At 39.5% G+C, this 24,479-nt stretch overlaps 1 protein-coding gene across 3 annotated transcripts in view; it reads left to right on the top strand.

The window, feature by feature from the left end:
- Positions 1–24,479, top strand: part of FRMPD4 (FERM and PDZ domain containing 4) — an 860,788-nt gene that overhangs the window by 807,198 nt on the left and 29,111 nt on the right. For all 3 annotated transcript variants that reach the window (XM_011994863.1, XM_011994862.1, XM_011994865.1), the window contains 5 exons: positions 3,679–3,724; positions 12,581–12,685; positions 15,120–15,227; positions 19,218–19,349; positions 23,319–23,438. In XM_011994863.1, coding sequence (XP_011850253.1) covers positions 3,679–3,724; positions 12,581–12,685; positions 15,120–15,227; positions 19,218–19,349; positions 23,319–23,438 — 511 coding nt within the window. The remainder of the gene's footprint in view (positions 1–3,678; positions 3,725–12,580; positions 12,686–15,119; positions 15,228–19,217; positions 19,350–23,318; positions 23,439–24,479) is intronic.

The raw sequence follows: 24,479 nt of genomic DNA, 5'->3' as shown, positions 1-24,479 counted from the left end.
GAAATACCATTTGACCCAGCAATCCCATTACTGGGTATATACCCAAAGGATTATAAATCATTCTACTATAAAGACACATAAACACATATGTTTATTGTGGCACCGTTCACAATAGCAAAGACTTGGAACCAACCCAAATGCCCATCAGTGATAGACTGGACAAAGAAAATGTGGCAAATATACACTATGGAATACTATGCAGCCACAGAAAAGGATGAGTTCGTATCCTTTGCAGGGACATGGATGAAGCTGGAAACTATCATTCTCAGCAAATTAACACAAGAACAGAAAACCAAACACTGCATGTTATCATTCATATGTGGGAATTGAAAAATGAGAACACATGGACACAGGGAGGGGAACATCACATACCGGGACCTGTTGGGTGGTGGGGGACTAGGGGAGGGAGAGCATTAGGAGAAATACCTAATATAGGTGATAGGTTGATGGGTGCAGCAAACCACCATGGCACATGTATACCTATTTAACAAACATGCATGTTCTGCACATGTTTCCCAGAACTTAAAGTATAATACAAAAATAAATAAAGAGACACTGGGAATAAGTAGAGCACGCAGGTCTTGGAGGGTGCAATCATAAGGCAACTATGTTCTTTCCCCCATTGCCCACTTATAACAGCTCCCCAGGGCCAGTTCCTCCAAGCCCTCAACCAAATCTCAGGTGGTTCCCATAAACATATTGAACAGGTTCAAAAAGTGATCCAGTCACTTGTACACTTGTAATCACAATTTGCAATCTGTAATTGCAACATTTGATTGTCATGTAATAGTCAAAACTTCCAACTCCACAAAATTCCTCCCCTGTGCCTAGTTCAGGCCTAGGAAGCCTGCAGTGGGTTAAGGGGCACTGTCAATGTTTTCTCTACTGCCCCAGCATTCAGCTCCTTCCAGATTGAAATGAGGCCAAGATGGTGAGGTAAAAGGCAAGAAAGTTCTCACTTGATTGGCACCAGTGTAATCCAGCATTACTTTCTTCTATCCATGGAAGGTGATGTTGGTGGACTCTTTCCTTGTGGTTGCTTTCATGGATTCCTGGAAGATTTCTTTGTTGAGTTACTCCAATTGCAGCCCCCTTGTGTCAGGCAGAAACTAACGGCTGACTATGCTCAATGCTCCTTGCATTCTGTATATTTCTGCGAAGGCCCTCTCATCCCTCAAAGTAGCTCAGTTGATCAGGAGGTCCCAAGCCAATGTTTCTACTGCATCTTCCAAGAGTCCCATACTTTGGGCCTGCCTCAGTGTAAGGGTGGTAACTGCACAAATGTAGCCTCTGCTCTTTGAGCATGTGCTGCTTCTGACAGCCTCTTCCTGTTGCCTTCTTTTCAGTTTGTAATGAAGACATGAGTCAAATCCCAAGATGAGTAAGGGGTAAGGGTTACAAACTCTGGTTTTCAACACCTTTGAAAATCTTGCAGCACCCTTCTTTGGCATGTGGGAATGATTGGCATGTATTGGCATGGGGCCTCAACTGAATCTGTCTCAGTTCATCTTAGCATCCTGTAACATATGAACACATATGGCTTCTGTCTTTTTTTCCACCTCGGTTTGGATTAGGAGTCCTAAGGGATCTGTAGTGCTATGGAGTTAATTCTTCTTGTCTGGCAGATGATGATTATGTACTTAAGATGAGAGAAAACAAAAGTAAAAGCTCTTTCTCAGAATGATCGTTATCCTACTGAGATCATTTATGTGAATGATTTTATTTCTAGCAAAATGGTGAACAACCAGCCCTCAGGAATGGTGGAAACCAGGACTGTTCAGGGGATTACTGGCATCTGTAATCTTTACTCTAGTGCTCAGTCATAAATGTGACTTGGCTCCCAACTCTCTTAGTCTCTGTGTCTCTTAGTTCTGATTCTGGAGATAGGAAATCTGATTGGCTCATTCCAACATTCAGGTCCAATGAGCTGGGTGCAGAGAATGAGTTCCCAGGACCCATTGCTTGCTCCTGAGGACCCTGGGAGCAGACTCAGACAGGACAAGCCAGGCAGGGCAGGTTGTTCCACTAACGTGGCTGCCACACTCACACATTCTTTGGTCAATGGGGTTATAGAGCATTTCTTATCTGATAAACGTTTCTTGTTGCCTGTGAATGAGGAAAATTTGAACAAAAACTAAGAAACAGTGCTTTGCTTCTGTTTGTGTTGCTTTCCACATATTTGTCTCATATCTATTATCCTGGAAATGGACACCCAGTTTGCCTCTGACACTTCACCCCCATGCATTCTGCTGCAAGGAACGTCCTCATCCATCTCCCCTTAAAGACTAGCAGCAGAATTTTTGGGGGGATATAAAACCAGAGTGGACTGGCTGGGTCACGGTGTTTGTGACACTAGAGTTGACCTATTGAAGCTAGATTGCCTCCGCAAACTGCTACACGTGTGTATATTCCCACCAGCAATGCAGATCCTTCATCTTATCCACTGAATTCTCATTTGATTGCGCTGTTGCTCTGTCTACTGCAATGATTGGGCTCCCTGCCAGCCTTGGTGATTGGGAACTTGTGGGAGCAGACAGGCCACCATCAGCACTGTGCTACCTTCCTGCCCCCTCCAGCACCATCATCCTAAGTGTTCTGAGTCTTCCTGGAGTTTTAGTTCTATTACTCCTTTCCCTGCCCTCTTGATTCCTCTCTTCCCCTACCCCACTCCCTACTACGTGGTCCAGCCCAGTCAGAGTGAGTGGGCCGAGCCACAAATCAGTTAGTGCTAGAAGTGCGATTTGCAGTGACTTCTTCCAGGGAACAACCTTGCAAAAGATGTCCTTCCCCTTACTCATGTGGGCAATAAATCAGAAAAGCAGGTAATTAATTACAACCTAAAGTAGAAAAAGTCAGCTCTTCCTCAACAAAATGGCAACTGACCTTTCTCCTAGTCATGATTTAAAAAGGAACAAAGAAGGGAAGAAAGAAAAACTATTATAATCCATAACATGAATTTTCCTCAAGGGTTTGAGTTACTTGGAGGGAATTAGATAAACCATTATATTACATTGTTCTGCTTTTAGCCATGAAGTGCAGCCTATTGTGAGTAATATTTCCCAACCGGTGCCTGTCTGAAATATTTATCAGCCCAGGGTCCTAGCATTGTGACCAGGGACTTACTAAGCCACACAGTATGGGAACCGATGTTTGCTGGGATGCTATTTTTTTCATAAGATACCAACAATAACATTTCTCTTTTAGGATGCTGATACTGAGAGGTAATGATGCTCCATGAATTGATAGAATTTTTAAAAATCTCTTCCCCTGGCAGAAAACTACAGAGAAATTTTTAAGCAGCAAAGAAAAAATAGGCTAAAGGAAAATCAGAAGGGGAGAATCAATTCTGAGAGCAGCAAAAAATATAGAGACTTAGTTGATGCTTCTAAAACTGTTCTTCCCTTCCTGGGTTTTATTTTAAGGTCCTGCTGTTTGGCAGCACAGATAATATTGCCCAATGTAAACTTGCTAGGAAGCTTTCAATTGGGCAGTTTGTTAAACTCAGGAAACACTTCATTTTGGCTTTTTGTGTGGTCTGAAAGCCTACATCTGAGCTATTTGATTTACTCTACCCTGGGAGTCCAGGGAACATTCACTAATGTTTTGAAAGAAAACTCTTACTGGTTAGAGTCCGGGCTCAGTGCATATCATAAATATGTTTGTTTTTCTCTCTTACAGAAGCTGCAAAGAATCGATACTCCTCACTGTCATTCAGCCTTACCCTGTAAGTGTTCTGTGAATAAAAGTGCCACTTAATGTTCTCAGGCTTCTTGTTTCTTCTGCCCACTCCAGTAAAACCATGATGATGAATAACAGCAGAGAAAAATAACATGCACTCACAATATGGGTTCAAAAATCTTGACTATTTTTGTACTTTATACTCCATGTTAGCAAAGTCATTCATTGAAGAGGAAAGGGAGTAATATATTTTCTAAAGTTCTTGAAAGACAACCAGCTGTTCCAGTCCTATGCAATGGTCACATTTGTAAATGACACTAAACTCAAGACCTTCTTACGGTTTCCAGCTTAAGAAACACAAATCTCATGAGACTATCTAATTGTAGGAGGTCAATGCACAATTGTTATTCTTATCCCCAGCTAAATAATTCTGTAGAGAACTGGATATTTTAGCAAAGCTTGCTTTAAGAGTAGATATTATATGATATATGCTGTCAGAATTTGGTTTCAGCCATCATGGTTTGGAGGGTGGAAAGTGATTTACAAACTGGACAGTTCTTGTGATTTTTTAAAAAAAAAAAAGTTTATCATGGTATAATCTGCGTACCATAAAATTCATCCATTTTCAGTGTACAATTCTATGGTCTTCATAAAATCTACTGAGGTATGCAACGATCACCCCATCCAGTTTGAGAACATTTCCATCCCCCCAGTAAGATCCCTGTTCCCATTTACAATTAATCCCTGTTCCCACACTCAGTCCTAGGCAACCACTAATTTCCTTTCTATTTGTATAGACTTGCCACTGCTTGCAAATTTCATACGTTGTCAGCTGAACTAAAACTTACCAAGGCAAATTCCTTCAGATTTTTCCCAAAATGGTTCCTGTCAGTCTGACCTTCATATGGAGTGGCAGTGATTCCAGCCTGCTTAAGCTCCTGTTTTCTTCCCCATAGAGTTGGAGCATTTAATTTCTACATCAATTAAAGGGCTCTGGTATTTGCTGATCTCCATCTTCTGACCAAACTCTTCATTTCCCCTGTCCCAAAAATTTTCCCCTAAGCTCTGTGGGCTAGGCATTTTAGACAGGAAATAATAAGGATCAAAATTCTGATAAGACCACAAATAGAACTAATCAAAACAACAAATTATGCCATCTAGGATGTAACTATGCATATTTATATTAAAAGCTCAGTTTAATATTGACTGCTACTGTTAACTCCATCTCTTTGACAGAACTTACACACATACACACATATTGGGATTTGAAAACTAAGGAGGCCCCAGGATGTTAGAGAACCATGACTTGAGATCTAGCTTCTAGCTCCCAGCAGTATAACAAAAGAGTCAGCAGTGACTACCTTAACTGCTCAGAACCTTGGTCTCCTCATCTGTCTGATTCTGAGATTCCTTCCATATGCTTCTATATAAAGTACAGCTGGGCTGTTTTTAGATTGCTTTGGTTAACCAAATTGTCATTTTCACTTACTTCAAATCTATCCACACTTCTTGATTTGTTTGCAGTGGACAAATTCAATTTGGGTAAAGTCAATGTAAATGTCTATAATAAGCATTAAACAACTATAAATTGAGATTGAACAAGTATAAATTGAGATTAAACCACTTTAAATTCCTGATGGAACTTCACATTTGCACTGTTGTTCCCGAATTCTCTTTCTATATTTTATAATCTACTAGAAATGCAAGATCAGGCAGGACCTTTGTTTTTTGTTTTTTGTTTGTTTGTTTTGCAATGTGGGATACTGTTTTACCTCATGCAGTAAACTTAGAAAAAGAAAGAAGAGTTTTACATGTAAGTTTATGGTTGTGTCTTGTGGCTTTACTTGCTGTTTGCCATTGGAGTCCATGTGACTTGTTATTCATTTGAATGTTGATTACTAGCAGTGAATCATGGCACTTCCTTTTAAAAGATAATCTGGAATTTTCTAGGAGTTCCAGTGGCTCTTGCCGTTGTGCTACATTGAAAGGCAACACTTAGCCACAATATTTAGGAGGAAGCGTCTCGTATTCTTATAGCCAACAGCTGTACCTCTGCTCCAGAGTTACTTTCCCCTTGCCCAATCACTGCAGACAAATTCTCATCTTTGACTTTCCTTTGACCACTCTCCTTCGAAAAATGACTCCAGTCCCACCACCTCCTCGGCCTTGCTAAATAAATCCTTCTCAGCTTTCAAGTCTCGGGCCAAATTCTAAACACTACCTCAAGGTTTTTCAACCTTAGTATTGTTGACATTTGAACTGGAGAGTTCTCTGTTATGGGGACCTATTCTGTGCATCGTAGGATGTTTAGCAGCATCCCTGGCCTGTACCTAGTAGATGCCAGTAGCACCCTCTCCCCAAGTTGTGGCAAACCAAAATGTCTCCAGACATTACCAAATGTCCCTTGGGAGCAAAATTACTCCCAGCTGAGAACCACTGTCCCACCTAAAGTCTTCCCTTAACTGTTCAAATCCCAAGTGGCTCTTCTCTCCTCCGAGTTGTAGAAGTTGAAATAAAAGAATTAAAACCACAAAGTTTCTTAAATAGATATCAGACATGGATTGGACAGCAGATGGGAAAAGACAAGACTGCAATCTTTTATTTGCAAAAAAAAAAAAACTTACTGAGTTTCACATATTTGTTAAACATCTTCTCAGCAATCAGGATTGACAAACAGAAACAGATGAGCCAGCAGACCAAAAGAAAGTCCGTAAGTTCTACTTTTATTACAGACAATAAAAATTAGCATTTTAATTTCTTTTGCAACTTGCTGGACAGCATTTTTTATGTTGTATTTCTTCTGCATAAGGTCCAGTAAAGATAGACAGCTAATGTTTATACCTTCCAGTCATATTCCACATGTGCCCAAGGTACCCCAACATGACCCAACCACAGAAATTGATCTCCAATGAGACCCAGGTCAAGGAGGAATGGGGTGAGAGTTTTAGGATCCCTGAAATTCTTTGATAAGAAGTAATTCTTAATAGGTTGCTGCATTTTTTTAAAAAGTATTATGGTAGGCTTTCCCCGCCACCATGATTTTTACTGTTTTTCTTGGGGAAAAAAAAGTACTAAGTGGAAGTACAGAAAGAAATATAGATGCAGAAAAACGTGTTGGCAAACTTTTCCCGCAGAGACAACCAGTGTAAATATTTCGACCTATTTCCTTCCAGTCTTTTTTCCTATGCCTTAGTTGAGATCATATTGTACATGTAATTTTATTATGCCTCTTTTACTAAATATATCATAAACATTTCCTATGTCATCAAAAACTCTTCATAAGCATCATTTAAATGGCTGCAAAACATTACGCTGAACCAAGATTTCCTTAACCAACCCACATCATTGGGCCTTTTGCATCGTCTTTAATGTTTTGCTATTATAAATAATTCTGAAAAGAAAGTCTTTGTGTATAAGTCTTAATCTGTAGTTAGTATTTCCCCAGGATGGAATTTTAGAAGGGGAATTTCTGGGTTACTCATGGGTTTTATTTGTTTGGCTCTGATACGCCATCTTCTTTCCTTGTACTGTTATCCTTTTTTATTATAGATCTTTCACTGGCCAGCTCCTTCCTTTTTTCCTTTGACTCTGCTTTCTACAGTTTCCAAGTCTAGAATTCCAAAGCCAATCTTACCTGAGACAGAGAGTATTTAGAGTTTCTATGGCTGGACATGGTGGCTCACGCCTGTAATCCCAGCACTTTGGGAGGCCGAGGCGGGCAGATCACCTGAGGTCAGGAGTTCGAGACCAGCCTGATCAACATGGAGAAACCCTGTCTCTAATAAAAATACAAAATTAGCCGGGCGTGGTGGTGCATGTCTGTAATCTTAGCTACTCGGGAGGCTGAGGCAGGAGAATCACTTGAACCTGGGAGGCAGAGGTTGTGGTGAGCCAAGATTGCACCATTGTACCCCAGCCTGGGCAACAAGAGCGAAACTCTGCTCAAAAAACAAAAAAGAGTTTCTACAACTTCCCCTCATGCAACCCCAACTCAATGGGACTTGAGCTAAGTCATTCCCTCAGTTCTGGTGTGCCGTGAGCTGGCATAATTCACATTGCTTTAGGTTTCCAAAGAGCTGAGGGACCTGCTTTCCTGCCTCCGACTTCCTAACTACATTTTCTTGTGTTCCACACAGCTGAGAGAGGCTACACACCTCCTCATGGAAACCCCAGTGTAGCACATTCTATCAGAGCCTAGACCATATGTCATGCTGAGCATGCCAGCCTAATTTCCAATGGAGAACACCTGTGAGTCTTTGCCTGCAGGCTCTTCCTGGGCCTAGGAGCATGCTCATGGAGCAGGCCACAAGTGCTGAGGAATTATCACTCCCAGAAAGGCTGTTTTATGTGTTCTCTTACATGGTGGTCAGTCAGGTGTAGCCACAAGAGGGGACACAGGAGAGGTGCAGGAAAAAGAAGTTTTTTTATACTCACAGGTCCTAGAGAAACTGCATGCCAAGAGGAGGGGTCACATGAGAGGGAGCACTAAGGGAGCCAACTCAACCAACCAGGTGGGGTAGAGCCTGTGGGCAAGTGCCTTTATCAGGGGGTCAGGGTGGAACACACAAGAAAAGTGCAAGGGAATTTCTTTGATCTGTTTAAATGTTACTAAGTCACAGTCAGGGGAGGGTGGGAAAGGGTACTTGTGGCAGGAGCCAACTTTATCACACTGGTGCACCTGGTTGCCTGGGCAGGGTGCTCACAACCTGTTTGTGGGGATGTTGAGGCAGCAGGAAAATATGAATTTTGAAAACTTACAATACAAGGAGACGCTCCATCAATGATTGACAGGAACTGGTGGATAAATACCCCAGCTCCCTCTCTCCTCAGACAGTATAACTCTGAGGCATGTGGTCTGCCTTGTTTCCCAGAGGTTCCCAGCAGGAGTAAGCTCCAGTTGCCTATAGTGGTGCCTTAGTAACAGCAAATGCTTTACTGGTTTATTCTCCCTTCCTGCCTGCCTTTCCCACTCACCTACCTGGGATTCCTGTGAGCACCTCCCAAATCAGCTACCTGCTTGTGAATCCTTGTCTTAGGTCTGCATTTTGGAGACTCCAAACTAAGCCAACCAGTAATGTAGGCTAGTCCTCACCAAATGTTCTCTCAATACCTGATATATAAGTAGTACTGTAGAGCTCTAGGAATTGCAAGTTCAAGACCTTGCCCTTCAATTTCAGAAATTAATCTTATTTGTGTAATTTTTTCAAACTATGTTCTAGTAACTTCTAAGAGCATTCAAAAGCATCAGGAGCATTCCACACACTATTGTGGCCATCTTAGCAACAGCAAATTTGGAAAAAGTACAGGGGTTGATTAGGGGCCTGATAATCTTAAAATTAATTAACAGTAGGAGAATCTGATTATTCAAAATGGTAATTACTTGTTATTTCCACCACAGGATATGAAGTGCTTGTGATCAACACCTACAGGTTGCTCAGAATTAATTCAGCAGGCTTTCAAGTGGTATACATTGTATATTTTTTGAGAAACAAAGATAAATCTGTGTTAAAACTATAGTCATGACTGGTTTACATTACCCAATATACCACAAGTAACTCTAGCCAGTGGAATAAGCCAGTACTTCGTTGATTCTCATTAAGTAGCCTTCAGACTTGGAGAGCCTATGTAGTTGTTATCAAAAAGTAATTTTCAAAACGTTTCTCAATTTTATGAAATAGTCACAAACCCAGAACAAAAATAGTACTTGTTATGAATTCTTAGTTAGAAGTTTATCCCGAGTCTGTTGACTTCAAATTGTGTATAAAATAATATTTACTTAACAACCTTGGCTACTTAGTTTCCTTTCTGGTCTTCCTAAATTAGCATGTTTCTCTTTATGGCATGGTAAATAAATACAGGAATGAAGTTACATAAGATGGGCATGCTACATATAGTTAGAGAGAGGAGATAGTACATAAGGTTATTTGCCCTTAAAGTAAATAGCCCCATATTTATTGGCCTCAGCATGGCTAGTAAATATGGGGCTATTTACTTTAGGGGCAAATAACCTTAGGTATTTTCATGATCCCTGGGAACACCATGGCACTCTAAGGTTATATCAGATGATATGCATCCGAAAACTCTATACTTTTTATTGAATCAAGGAATTGGGTAGAACACTTTAGAAAAATATGGCAAAATATAACATTTAAAATTGAGATGCACAGAGGAATAAACCTCGGTATCTGGCACACTGAACACATGTGAAATATTTCGCTCCCAAACAATGCTGGAGAAGTGGGGTGCAACTGCATTAAAACATCTCATCTAATTAGTAGTGTCTGTTCTGGGTAGCTTTATTACAGCTGCTTCACTTGTGCTCAACTCATTGTGCCAATGTAAATACCACCTGCTTAAAATCATTACAGGAGAATAATGTTTTCCCTTCAGCTAAAAAATGACATATCAAAAGCAAGTGAACTCACCACTGTATGATTTGCTCATTAATCATTACTAAAGTTGGCCTATAATTACAAAGATACTGATGAGAACACCCTGTCACATCACTTCAGCTCTGCAGCAGGACTTTTAAAAGTCATGTTGAGCATGTTTAAAGCTATTCTTTTGGTTTATTGCTATTGTTTGTTTGTTTGTTTGTTTGTTTTTTAAAGAGGGCAGCCATTCTCTTAAAACATCTTGCATAAATGGATGAATTCAAGCTCTGGGAGACAAATCATCCATTTATCCAGTCTTCTAAGACACTACTCATAGCAAAGGATGGGATAGGTGTGGAGGGGAACTTTAGAAATAACAGGATTCTCCTGGTATTAAAGCAAAAACTCCATTCAGGAATACACACACACACACACACACACACACACACACAGGCATACACACATGCACACACAGGCACCCCACACACACTTTTTATTATACTTTTTTCAACAGCTTTTTTATTACAGTAAAATACACATAACAAAATATACTATCTTAAACATTTTAAAGTGGACAATTTAGTGGCATTAAGTACATTCAAAATGTTTTACAACCATTGCCACTACCTAGTTCCACAATTTTTTCATCACCCCAAAAGGAAACCCCATATTCATTAAGTATCACTCCTCATTCCTTCATTCTCCTCCACTCCCAGCCTGTGGCAACTACTAATCTACTTTCTGTCCCTATAGATTAGCCTATTCTGGACATTTTCTGTAAGTGGAATCATACAATATGTGGCCTTTTGTGCCTGGTGTCTTTCACTTAGCATAATATTTACCAGGTTCATCCACGTTGTAGCATGTATCAGAACTTCATTCCTTTTTATGGCTGAATAATATTTCATTGTACAGATGGACCACATTTGATTTATCTATTTCATCATATTGCTTTTTAAATTTAATTGATCTTAAGTATACTTGTATTTGACAAGAATGAGAGTCCTTTTTTAAATTCATTTTACTTTGAAAACCAATGTATAGGTCACCCTAGTTGGCTTTCGTGCCTCTAGATTAGTACAATAAATAGAGGGTTAAGCCTCTGTGTTGTTTCTAGAGTCAATTATTAGAATTCTCTGCACAACAGCCTCAATGTAACCATCATTCTTAGCAAACTATCACAAGAACAGAAAACCAAACACCGCATGTTCTCACTCATAGGTGGGAACTGAACAATGAGATCACTTGGACTCAGGAAGGGGAACATCACACACCGGGGCCTATCATGGAGAGGGGGGAGGGGGGAGGGATTGCATTGGGAGTTATACCTGATGTAAATGACGAGTTGATGGGTGCAGCACACCAACATGGCACAAGTATACATATGTAACAAACCTGCACGTTATGCACATGTACCCTACAACTTAAAGTATAATAATAATAAATAAATTTTTAAAAAAGAGAGAAAAAAAAAAGACTATATAGCATGGAAAACATTAGTTTGAACCATAGGCAATTGCCAATATTTGACCATTTTCGTTTATAAAATAACAATTGTATGATTCAAACTATTTACCTCTGTATTAGGTTTCATAGAGAATGTAATTCTTTTTAAAAATAAACAAACAATGCCTTCAACATAGTAGATATCTACTAGGTGTGAGTTCCCTTCCCCTTAGGCTTCTTTAAAATTATGCAACAATAGTGATTCTCAGATAAAGTGACTTTACCAAGATCATGCAGCAAGGGATGCCCCAGTATCACAGCACCCTTCTAGGCAGGTTCTCCCATTGTACTTCCAATTTCTGAGGAAGAATTGTGCTACATGGCCCCTCTTCCCAATAAAAGAAAGGAGAGGATCATAAGGCACAAAGAGCCCATAAGATGAGGAAGAATATGAAGTCAACGTTCAATTGTAAGGAAAGGTCTCGTTTCTACCCTCCTCAGTAAGATCACAAGATCACAAGTTACCAAGAAGAGGCTAAAACTCAGGTTGCAGGTACATAAAGCATGAGTGCTTGAGAAAGAGAGAGAGTACTTGTCTGCTCACATGCCCATATGCCCTTAATGTGAATAACAATGGGATTATGAATCATTTTAGGACTATCAATGACTCTTCTCCACCTCATTAAAATAGATGATTAATGATCAATTCATCATAAACCCAACATTAGATCTGACTACCACCTCACCTTGAACACTGTGCTGAAAGCTCTCTATTAAAAGCAGAGTTTGTGTGCTTTTGCAGCCATTGTTTTAAAATATCCCTGGAAATGTGCTCAGTTAAAACTGGAACATGGTAGTGGTAGTTCTGATCTGGTGACTAAATCAAACTTACTAACTTATAGACATGACAGAGTTTTGACTGCGTCTATAATTTGCATTTTGTCCTTGAATCGGACATGTACCAAGCATTTTATTTTTTAGCAAAATGATTGCATAACTGGGAGGATAAAGATGGAAAACAACTGTTACAAGGTTTGTATTATGTTACCAGTAATCAGATAAAATGTTTTCTTTTCTTCTAGTCTCCCAAATCAGCATTTATTAGTGCTGCAAAAAAGGCAAGATTAAAGTCCAATCCAGTCAAAGTACGCTTCTCTGAGGAAGTCATCATCAACGGCCAAGTGTCGGTGAGTTTACAGTTGCCTGCTTTGTGACTCAGGGAAAGTCAATGAGGCAGAAGCTTTGTACTCAAACAAAGTCAGTAGTCCCACTGGAATGATTGATCTGAAATTGGTCGTTGGTTTTTACAAAGGTGTCAAATCTCAAGGTTGTAAAGGGCTTGAGAGATCATCAGGTTGGGCCTGAATCTCCTCTAACATGGTCAGAATATGTGGTAGTCCAGGATTTCCTAGAATGCTTCCAGTGTCAGAGACCTCACTGCTTTGCAAAGGAGTTCATATGATTTGGGATCAGTGACACTGCCTCATTCATACTCAGTAAAATATGCCTCTTTGAAACTTCCACCTATTTCTTCCCATTCTGCTAACTAAGCATTCTTCCATATGATAGTACTTTATGTATTTTTGAGAAAGGTATTGTGTTTCTCCTTTTTACTTCCCCAGAAAAGCTTAATCTTTCAATTAATCAGGCAAAGAAGTTAAAATGATGGAAAAATTTTATGTAGGCAACAAGAACTGAAGAAATACTGCCCACATCTCCATAAATAGATCCTGATAGAAATCATTATTACTCAGGCACTTAATTGATCTTCAAAATGAATAATGCAAATATCAACAGGATGTTTTCTTTTTGACTTTTTCTCCCAAAAATTTACTGAAGTGTTTTCAGTTTTTAGAAAACTATCATCCAAGGCACTAATATTTTTTGGACCTTTGAAATGCCAGAGCATTGCTGTTCTGTTGGTATTGTTTAAATAAATCCATGAGGATAAAATCTCACCTACAATATATTCATTATTGGTCACAAACTCTTCTCCGAGGTTGGTTCTGGATCTGAATCTGAAAATGTAGGCCTGTACATCCTGGGCAAGGCACTCATGCTCCAAGTGTCTTCGAATCAAAACTTACTGATCTAGGGCTGCCCCACGTGGGGTCCAGCTATTGTGATGCTTGTGGGGAAGGCTGGAGGCTGTGGCTGTACTGCCGTGTGAGCATGGTCTGTTCTGTGCTCCTCAATGCATCCCATCACTCTGGATGCACGGTCACTGTACATTATTAATTTGCAACAAGAGTGTCCCAGCTGAAGGGTGGAAGGTACAGAGGAATCAATATATAGCAGAAAGTCATCTGAAACTTTTCTGCCCAGAGCTTTCGAGCATGTAATTGCGCAACCAGGTAGTTTACACATCTTTAGAAAGAATATGATTCTAGAAGCTGCTACAGCAGTGTCAGTTCATCCCTGGATATAGCAAGACTCCTGCAAGTCAGCTGATGTGTGAGGACACCTCTGAGGATAATCATCTCCTGAAGCCTCCACTGCCCTGCCACAGATTTGTGGATGGCAGGGATGTTCAGTCATGTGGATGCTCCTCAGACTTCATGACTGTCTTCATTTCCAGTTTACTCTTGCTCTTCTGAGTCACTGAGTGCCATTTCTTCTGGACTGGGATCAAGATTTATTCAGTGACTTGGGAGCAAGACTATGCAGGAAGTCCACAGAAGCAGAAAGGAGGGGGAGGAAATTCAGGAAAAGAAATAGGAAGTGAAAGGCAGGAGGCCCATTATGGAAATACTTAGGGACTGAATTCTCCCTGACACTGGAAAATCCCTGAACATCTTGCCTTCAGTTCCCTCACGTGCAAAACAAGGGATGTGTGCACTCATGACGCTGAGTTCTCCTCAACTCCTGGGACTTTATGACCAACTACATGTGAATAACTCAGCTCACTCCTGGGACTTATAGAACTCATTAAGTGTGCCCTCTTCCTCCCTCTTTCTTCTCTCTCATCTCTCACTACTTCCAATGAAAGAAAAAATGCAAAGAAATAACATTTCTATTGTTTGCTTTTTGTCATGTTTCAAGCTGGCATCTTTTTCTGAGTTATTTCTAGATTATGATCTTGTTCATTATAGACAATGTTTTACTCTCTTAACACACTAAGCCATTCCTTATCTTTTCCCTTGGAGTTTAAGAGCCATTCCTAACTGGGTGAAAATAGTTTCACAAAATAACTTTATACCTGAAGCTTATTTATGCTGGTGACTCACTGTCATGACACTGCCAGGCACCCACAGTACCTCATCAAACAGCATCATTGTTGGTCTTTGTTCTGCTCAAGACTTCCTGCCCTTAGGTCTGGGCTTGTAGTTCCAAATGTCAAAGCCTAATTACAAAAGAATCATGTCTGCAATCATGTGTGCCAGTGGGGAATCTTGAGTTAAAAAAAAAAAAAAAAAAAAAAAAACTCATCTGATTGACTTTCTGATGAGCAAATGTATTTTGCTATGAGCAACTTAACTCACATATCACCAAAGGAATGCCTTGGTTGGCCTTAGAGAGTTTGATTGTTAATGCCATGCTTAGAATAAACTATAGATGTGCTGCTACTGCAAAGAGAAGAGTCATAATTTGATCAACTTATACCCCCCACTTTTTTAACAGGAAACTGTTAAGGACAACTCACTTCTTTTTATGCCAAATGTTTTGAAAGTCTATCTGGAAAATGGGCAGACCAAATCATTTCGCTTTGACTGCAGCACTTCCATTAAGGTAAGATGACCTGGTAAACTCTGTACCTAGACTCTTTCAGGTACAACATGCAGGACACTGTGAGCCATTTGTAGCTGTATCTTCTTTCAGAACTATCCCTTTATTTCTGCAATTTTGTTGATTGCCTCCATATAATGTAGTCTGTGAATACTTCAAACCAAACCAAAACCAAAAGCTTAAACTAAGAAGGTTCTGCTCTTTTATTTCTCTTGGTGTTGCAAAACAATATAATATACTGTCAGTGAAGAAACACTAGAGCTAGTCATTTTAATGCAACTACAGATTAATTAAAATAGTGTGACTATCACCAAGGCGGCTTGGCACCCTGCCCAAGGCCAGCATGATTTCTCAGCAATATCAGCTGCTCAGAAGATTAAGATGTTAGCTATTAATTGAATATCTGCTACTTTGGTGTCCAGCAAAAAACAAGGGGTAAAATAATGTAAAAGTAACATTTACTTTTAATTTCTGTAACCAATTTCATGGTAATGATGCATAAAGAGGGAGAAATGAGGCCTACTTCTTAGAAGAAGGGCTAGAAAGGAAGACTCACAAAGCAATCCTATTCTTTCAGAGCCACAGGTGAGTTTTAGATAATAGGTATTATAGCAAAGCATACGGTTTTTTTTCCCCACATGCTTTCTTCCTGGAGAAGAAAAGTACAGAGCCTCTTCCTTTTATTGGACAAAAGTGTATTCAGAAATTGATTGCGCCCTAATGCTTCATCAGCCTAAAATAGGCTTTCTTCACATGGCACAGTAAAAAAGATTTTATGAAGGTAAAAGAGTACCTTGTGATGATCTGTACAATAATCTATCAAGAGAATATCAACCCTCTGTTAAAAAATGTCTGTCAATATCCGACCTCTAATTCTTGTTGGTTTTTTTAATTAATCAGCATAGACCTCACACGTAGAAGCATTTCTGCAAAGACCCACTCACTGTGTATTCTTATTGTCATTATACCAGCAAGCAGCTTGTTTTGAATTGCTCTAAGTATGTAGTAGCTTAATAGGTCATGCAGTGGAAAATATTAGATTGATGTTGGAGCATTAAATCATCCTTAAATCATTCCAGATGAAATATTAACTTCCTTCATACAAGACTTCTAATTTTAAATGGTGATGTCTGGAAAGGACTTCTTCCCTTTTTCCTCATTCATTATCTATTTGTGGTGAGATATTAATGTAATTATTGATCAACTAACCCAAGAGTAGGCAAACTTTTTCTGGAAAGGGCTAGATAGTAAATATGTTAGGCTTTGTGGGCCATTTGATCTCTGTTTCAACTACTGAACTCTGTCATTGTATCAGAAAAGTAGCCATGAACAGGTGGGTTTGGTTAGTCCTTAAGACAATGCTTGGTTTTGATAATTCACTCAAAGGACTCACAGAACTCAGTAATTTGTTATACTCACAATTACAGTATATTATAGCAAAAGAATAAAGAACAGGATTAGCAATGGGAAAGGTTCATAGTCAGGGCACAGGAGAGATAGAGTGGAAAGGCTCCAGATGTCCTCTTCCAGTGGATTTGTAGAGATAATGCTTAATTCTCCCAGAAATGATGCGTGACAGTATGCATGAAGTACTGCCAACCACAGACGTTCACCCAAGCCTTGGCAGCCAGAGTTTTTATTGGGGGTTTGCCACATAGACACAGCTAACCACCTGCATGGTTGACCTTAGTATTCAGTCTCTCCAGAGTTAGAGCTGATATTATATGGCCCAATGTTCTCACTATAAATCAACTGTTAGCATAGACTATCTGGTATGGCCCAAGACCACCCAGTAAACAAAAACACTTCTATCAGACAGGACAGTCCAAGGGCTTACAGGTTACTTTCTAAGAGTGGGAGCAAAAGAGCAAATTTTTCTTTAGGCAAGGCAAGGTTAATCTGTTACTTCACAGTCAATATGTGAACAAATGGGCATGGCCAGATGTAACCCACGGGTCATAGTTGGCAGACCTCTGAAATAACCCACAGAGCTACATTATTACAGCTCTCTCTGACACCATGGCCTTGTTTTGTGTTGCCAACTGGTCAACTCCCTGCCACTGGACTCCCTACCCCACCTGAAGACCTAGGTAAAGACTTGAATGCATTTCTTAACAGAAATAAATCTAAATTTAAGAAAGCCCGTTGTTCATTCCCTCCAGCCTCTTTATTACGGAACATATGTAAGACTAAGTTTGATTTCCCTGAGGATTGCAGATGACAATGAGAAGACAGGAAGAAATGCAAAGAGTTCACATCAAATTCAAGTTATCTTATCTTGTACCTAACAGCCTCATTATTACAATAGACACTGGCTGGTAGGTGTAAAGTAGAAATAGTATAGTTATGAAAGGAATATGACATTGTGTAACAAAAATTGCCAAAATTCTTGCTGCAGAATTACAATAGGGAAAAACTATTGCTATTGATTTTCCAGTGTCCTCCCTGGTGGTTCAGGAAAATGCTTTATAAAGTATGTGTTGTCACACAAAGGCTGGTTTTGTTTTCTCCTTCCTGGGCTTTAAGAGAAAATTATAAAGCAGGGAAATCTTTTTTTTTTTTTTTTTTTTTTTTTTGAAATTCAACATAGTCAAGGTATTTCTCTTGAATGATTTTTTTCAGGAGTGGGTGGATATGGGGATCTTTGATTTAACGGGGCCTGAAGAAATTGAAAAAGGACCACAGAGAAGGATCAAAACATCAGAAAAGTCAGTAAAAGAAACTCTAAGTTTTCACTCTAAGGTTTCTTGATCTTGGCACTGTTGAGATATTAGGCCAAATCATTCTTTACTGTGGGGCTGTCTCTGCATTGCAAGATGTTGAGCAACATTTCTGGCCTCTACACACACCACGGCAGTAGTATTCCCACTATTGTGACAACCAAAAATGTCTCCAGAAATTTCCAAATGTTGCAGTGGGGCAAAACTTCCCTATAGAATTTTGAGCATCTGAGTATAAATTATCTTTGAGGGATCATTTACCAGTTTTCAAGTACATGAAAAAAGTATAGGTTGAAGAAATTAGTTTTACATTGTAGTAAATGTGTGTGTGTGTTTGTGGAACACCTTTCCGATCATAAATGCTTAATCCTATAAAAGATTGCTGACAAAGCTTGCTCACTCCACCTTCCCCAGAGATGTAAAATAAATATATGTATATTACTATGGTGCCCTCACTCTGTGCCAAACAATGTTATAATAAATGCTTTGTATGTGTGAACTCATTTAATCCTTATATCCGTTCTGAGATAAGCATTATTATTATCCTCAGTTTACACACAGGGAAACTAAGATACTTAGCGACTAAATAACTTCCCCAAAGCTGCACAGCTAGTAAGTAGTAGAGCCTGGATTAGAAGCCCAGCTGTTTTCTTAGCCTGCATTCCTTACAACCACTACACTGCTCTTTCAGAAGGGAAGCCAGGGTCAGCAAGCAGATATTTCAGTCTTCACAGTCTCTGTTGCAACTACTCAACTCTGCTGATGCAGCACACAAGAGCAGCCATAGATTTTAGATAAACAAATGGGTATGACCATGTCCCAATAAAACTTTATTTACAAAAGCTGATGGTGAGCTAGTTTTGGCATGCAGGCCATGTTTTCCAACCCTTGGAGCAGACCACTTTCAGAACTGGTTTAATTGCTACCCCATTTAGAAGAAAGGAGAATTGAACTGGCTATACTGCACAATCTATTGACAACCTTTCTATATCAAGAGCTTACATGATATTAAGCTCCTCCTCCAGCTATTTACCTTGTTAAGTCTCTGTTTTGAACTCCATAAAGATTTTGAATGATAGAGGAGGCCAAGAAAAGGGCAAGAGAAGGAAGACTTCATTTCTGTATCTTTTTGGAGCATTAAATTTCAGAATCAACCAAAGGTATAAAATTTCAAGATTGGCAGCCTACATGTGTAACACTTTTCAGTCATGGTAGACTCCACAAGATGGCGGCCTTGATTTTGGTCTCATCATGTTCATGTTTCCTCTGTAAGGATGTCATCTTAACCCTTCAAGAGAAGCTCTCCATCAAAGGCATTGAACACTTCTCTCTCATGCTGGAGCAGAGGACAGAAGGGGCCGGAACGAAGCTGCTCTTGCTTCATGAACAGGAGACTCTAACTCAGGTCTGTGAAATCTCACCCTCAAGTGATGAGGCTGCTGGTTAGAGCAGAGGTTGCCCAGTCCAAGATTTCTCCCCCACTCTAATCCTGTAAATGTGTTAATTGTATCCCTGGGTATCCTCTGTAAAGGAAGTGCTGGCATTCTTAATGCATTTTACACCTCAAGGTCATGTTTCCCTTTCTGCCCATCTTTTGCAGACTGTCAGTTAGTCTCCCAACTAGATTTGTCATTCAAAGTCTCACCAGCAGCACATTGAGAATACAGCTCTGTAAAATTATATTTTATGTGATTACAGTGACCTGTTCACCTGTTTTGGTCAACAATCTCTTGAAATCATTAAAAAGAAATGGTTTCTGGGATTATTTAAATTAATCCAAAATCATATTTAATTGTTTGAAATTCTGAGTGCACACTTAAGACTATCTTTGGAAGCCTGAAATCTCTGCCCCAGTCCTGCCCGCTATAAATATATGATCTACCAATGTGTCCCAGTTCCTGATTACCAAGATGCCACCCCCATCTGTTCCCTGGGGAGAAAAGCAGGCTGCTTGGCTGCTGAATTCAGCGCAGCACCCTGACTTTTCTTGTGACAGAAGCAAAGTCTTTGTTGAATGTATAAAAGATTTCAACAAATTCCTCTTCCATAGGAGAGATCAATGATAACAGAACTTTATGGAGAGGTGTAGGAGAGGACACCAGGAGGAGAAGCATCAGATGCTGCCAGCTGGATGGAGTGGCAAAAACTGTTGTCACACTAAAGTACTTTTGGTTGTTGTGTATAAAAGCTGGTGTCCCACACATTGAGTCCTGCAAATATCCCTGATTCTCTTGATTCAGTCCAACTTTTTGTAATAGATTAGTTCGAAAGTTGCCATCTGTGTTGATTTATATTCCTCTACCTAAACTTGGCCTATTATTTCCATCAAGTTTTTTTTTTGTTTTGTTTTGTTTTGTTTTTTTGAGACAGAGTCTCACTCTGCTGCCCAGGGTGGAGTGCAGTGGTGCAATCATAGCTTATTGCAGGCTTGAACTCCTGGGCTCAAACAATCCTCCCACCTTAGCCTCCCAAAGTGCTGGGATTACAGGAATGAGCCCCCATACCTGGCCTCTATCGAGTCTAAATCTACCTATAGATATTTTAAATCACTTATAATGGTTATTATTTAACCTGTGCCAAACACTCTTGGAAATAAAGGACTTATTTTATGCTTCATTACAGGGGCACAACCCCTGATATACAGAATCTGTCATGTGAAAGGTCAGTGTCTGGATCTGAGTTCCCCTGGAAGCAGAACTTAAGGATTTGAATGCATGTCGTTTATTTGGGAAGAGATATCTGGAAATACCCACAGAGGAATGGGGAAGAGAGATGAGAAATATTGAGAGGCCAGTAAAGAATGTATTATCAAACCAGTTTCCACTGTGGGTAACTGGAGCTCAGTCCTACTGGAGAGCATTGAAAGACAGTGTAGGACACACCTCAGAGGTATCCCACTGAGAGGCGAGGGAACTGGGACGTGTGCCTACCGACGTGCTGTCTGTTATTGATAGTGGGCTGCTGTCTTGTTATTCGGGTTTGCCTTGTGCTGTCGAATGGTCACAGGTGTTTGCCGTAAATACCCTTCAGCTTATAGCAATAAATGCCAAGGGGATATGGGCAGACATCTAGTTACTATGAGTCTAATGAAACCCCCCACAACGTTCTGAACTTTCTGGTTATACTTTCTCTCTAAACTTTTATCTACTACATAGCCTTTATAGGAAAGCTTCATGCTGATTTAGTTGGACAAAGATTCTCTAAAAGTCTCTTCTGATGCTAGGTAAACAAAACTTCTTGCTCCAAATACTACATTTCTTTTAAAATGTTGGAAGGAAACAAACTCCTAATAATCATTCTTTCTTTAACTTTATTTTTCATTATAGAATCAGAACTAAAAGTGAAGTGCTAAAAATCAAGTACTATCTCTAGAAAACGGATTTAAATATCCTGAAACAAACCAGCTATATGCCTTTGAAATCAATGCATATGGAAAATTGATTGCTAAAATATTTATAGGCATGATAAAAGTAGAGAGTAAGAAATTATATTTTTTCCGATAACAAAATCATTTTAAAACATTTAATTTCTATGAAAACCTCCCAATGGAATTTTTAAGCAACTCTGCCTGAATTTCTGGTGGTTTGATACTAAACTTCTGCTAGAAAATATTATTTATATACTACTTAAAGTTTCCAAGAAATTGTTTGTTTATTTTAGAAAGTGTTATGGACTGCCATTTCTAATGACTTGAAGCAACCTTTTTTCATTACATTAATTCATTTCCCAAAACTAGTGTAACATTTTGATACTAAAAGTAAACTCAAGATAAGATGGCTTATGGAAAATTCAAGAAAAAACAGTTGAACCAGTAATTAAAGGAGTCAGAGATATGGTGATTCCTGACTTTCTAACACACCAGAACAAACTTTCTGGCAAAATAGCCCATGAAGTCACTGTGAAACACTACAGCAAGGCTGATCAGCACTAGTGGCCTCTTAGGGTCCCCAATTTCTTTATTCCTTGTTTACTTTACCATCAGCCAGTGCTGAGTAGCCGATAGTCCTCGAGTCTCATGAATCCATTCAGCTTTGCAGGCCTGCGCACAGCCAGAAAGCTGGTGTGACTACTCAGGATGCCCACATATGTACAAGTAGGGTGTCTTTTTCCATTGGAATTCTTCTGTTCAACAAAGTTAGCGAACTGTAAATACATACACATGCATGCATACACACACCACGGGACTCAATAAAGCTATTTTATTTTAAATTTTGTAATTGCAGCTCACCAACATTTTTATATTGCCAGATTTGTCCCCTGCATAAGAGTATTACACACGACTGTGTTGGTTCATGCTGCGTGGTTTTCATTTTGTTTTGTTGACTCCTTGAAGGGAAATCGATAAGCTCTTGCCTTCTTTCTTAAAGTCCAATGTCTTTCATTCATTCACGTGTTTATTAAACACCTATTATTATTTATTAATTGATTTCCTTTTGTTGCAAAAGGAATTAAGAAATGAACTTCTAGTATGTGACACATACACTCTATAAAAGGAAAACAAACTGAAACGAGCCATGGTCCTTAACCCTGAAGAAACTGTGGTATATTTTAAGCTCCTTTGAGCAAGTGGAACAATATCATCATGATATCAGAAGTTTGGAGTAGTTTGGAAACTTGTAGAATCTGATGTACTGCATGGGCCAAAACCTCTGTCTTCCTACTTTCCAATGTGATGTCATCCAAGGTTGACACTATCATGTTTTCATTGCAAGAGTCAGTCTGGAGTCTAATTTAGAAAAACAAAACACAGCAATGTTATGCAATAATAAACCATACTGGACAATCTCTCTGCTGTCCCTTTGGATCCCCTTTTTGTACTCCCCAACATAGATCTGGGGTGCTATCACTAACAGCCAGCATCTGCAGATCTTCTTTCAAGGACTGCCCTCAGACTACCGGAGACCATCATGTCCAAACCTGGAAACTCACATCCCCTGGGACAGCTCTAAATGAACGACTCATCAATGCTCCTTTGGCTGAGGTCTCAGCAGCTCTGTGGTATAGCTACCACTCCAGAGTCTCCTGCAGGATCAGGCTATAGCTACTCTCTGCTGGGGTTCCCTGAGGAGGCACCCTTGCTTGGCTTCCTCTTCTTTCCTGACCTGCTTTCCCCACTCCCTTACTAGCCTCTCCTGGGAGCACTTTCTTAATAAGTCCTTTGCACACAACCCCTCATCTCGGGGTCTGCTTCTGGGGAACCCAACCTAAGTGGCAAGGTTATGTGTAGTTTTCAGGGAATGAGTATCTATAAATACTAAAAGAATATCCGCTGATTCTTTCCTTAGTGTCCAAAAAAAGTTGACTGCTTCAGTGTCCCTCAGCCATTTCTCAGTCAGCACTGAAGGGTTCTTGTGTGATTTTTCTACTCTTCCAGGTGACACAGAGGCCCAGCTCCCATAAGATGAGATGTCTTTTCCGAATTAGCTTCGTCCCAAAAGATCCAATTGACCTTTTAAGGAGAGATCCAGTTGCTTTCGAGTATCTCTATGTTCAGGTATGTTAAAATTTTGGCATGTTTTATATCAATGTTGTGACATAAACTAACTTTGGGACTTTGCCCATAATTCTTTAACTTGAAACGTTTCTTTTTTGTCCCCCACCTCAAGCTCAGTGAATCGGACAATAATTGTATGATGCTCTTTTTATTTTTACGTTCGATTTTGAAATAATGTCATACTTCCAAAAAAGTTGCAAGAGTAGTCATCTATACCCTTCACCCAGATTCACCAGTTGTTAACATTTTACCACATTTACTTTCTCTTTAGTATATGCACATGTTCTCTCTCCCCACACAAATCCACATACAAATGTATATAATTTTTTTCTAAACTATATGAAGGTCAATTACCAAAATAATTCTGGTTTACTCCTAAATGCTTCAGTGTGTGTTTTCTAATAACAAAGACATTTTGTTATACAATTATTATACAAGTAACAAAACCAGGAAAGTAAACATTGATACATTTCCATTATCTCACCTACAGTTTATATCCATATTACGCCTATTATCCTCAAAATGTCTTTTATATATACATTTTTTTCTAGAACAAGATGCACTGCAGGATCCCATTTTGCATTTAGTTGTCATGTCTCTTTAGTCTCCTTAAATCTGGAACATTCCTCAGCCCTTTTTTGCCTTTCACGACCTTGATAGTTTTGAGGAGTACTAGTCAACTATTTTATAGAAATCTCTCAGTTTGGGTTTCTCTGATGTTTTCTTATGATTAGACTGATGTCATACATTTTGGGAAGAACAACACGATTGACTTTGTGTCCTCAGTGTAACACATCAAGAGGCACATGATGTCAGTTTATCTCTAATGGCAAAATGAACTTCGACTCTTGGTTAAGGTGATATTCTCTGAATTCACCAAAAAGCTACTACTATTCCTTTCGTAATTAAAAAGTAATTTGTGGAGAGTCACTTTGTAGCTCTTTTTATTTATTTATTTATTCATTTTGAGATGGAATCTTGCTCTTGTCACCCAGGCTGGAGTGCAATGGCACGATCTTGGCTCACTGCAACCTCTGCCTC

This window comes from Mandrillus leucophaeus, unplaced genomic scaffold (assembly GCF_000951045.1).
Source record: "Mandrillus leucophaeus isolate KB7577 unplaced genomic scaffold, Mleu.le_1.0 Scaffold462, whole genome shotgun sequence".
NCBI lineage: Eukaryota > Metazoa > Chordata > Mammalia > Primates > Cercopithecidae > Mandrillus > Mandrillus leucophaeus.
Note: the sequence above shows the minus strand (reverse complement) of the source record. Positions and strands in the feature narration are given on the sequence as shown.